Source organism: Pygoscelis adeliae, unplaced genomic scaffold, assembly GCF_000699105.1.
Source record: "Pygoscelis adeliae isolate BGI_AS28 unplaced genomic scaffold, ASM69910v1 Scaffold358, whole genome shotgun sequence".
Lineage (NCBI taxonomy): Eukaryota > Metazoa > Chordata > Aves > Sphenisciformes > Spheniscidae > Pygoscelis > Pygoscelis adeliae.
The window spans coordinates 1,537,222-1,537,787 of NW_008825429.1; the positions used below are offsets into that span (position 1 = coordinate 1,537,222).

The window sequence follows — 566 nt, forward strand, 5'->3', positions numbered from 1 at the left end:
GAGGAACAGCCTCTACGAGGGTACAGCCTCCTCGCCTTCACAGAGGCACGGTCAGGATCGCTTCTCCTGCCCTTTGCAGTTCCCCTTGCCAGTTCCCTTCTGCATTCCAGGACACGGGAAAAGGCAGAACTGCTTCCTGTTTAAAGCCCTGAAGGGCACTATAACCCCAACAGATTGCTTCGGCAGCCTTTGAACCCTCTCCCGCGTTCTCCCGGCAGCAGTTCCCTCGCTGCCCCAGCCCTCCTGCGGGGACAGGGCACGGACTCACCGTTGCTGTACTTGCACTGCTTCAGAGCCTCGTTGAAGCCCTCGCACAAGGTCAGGTCTCTCTGGTTGGTAGCACATTCCAGGAACTGCTTCATCTCATAGTGGCAGGGTCCGTAGGGCGACTGCTGGTACACGGGCTGCTGCCTGGGCTCCTGCGGGCAAGGACCTGGTTAGGGAAGGAGCTCGGGGGGCAGAGGCACCTGCTTCAGTAAACGCAGCGGCTCCTCCTCGCCCCTCGGCAGGAACAGCCCCGTCACCTTGGGCTGCTTGCACGCCCGTCCTCCGCCGCACGGGGCAAG

The 566-nt window shown here is 62.0% G+C and overlaps 1 protein-coding gene across 1 annotated transcript in view; it reads right to left on the reverse strand.

The window, feature by feature from the left end:
- Positions 1-566, reverse strand: part of CHCHD10 (coiled-coil-helix-coiled-coil-helix domain containing 10) — a gene marked incomplete at its 5' end in the record, with an annotated part of 1,015 nt that extends 449 nt beyond the window's left edge. The window contains 2 exons of the mRNA XM_009330847.1: positions 269-419; positions 525-566. Coding sequence (XP_009329122.1) covers positions 269-419; positions 525-566 — 193 coding nt within the window. The remainder of the gene's footprint in view (positions 1-268; positions 420-524) is intronic.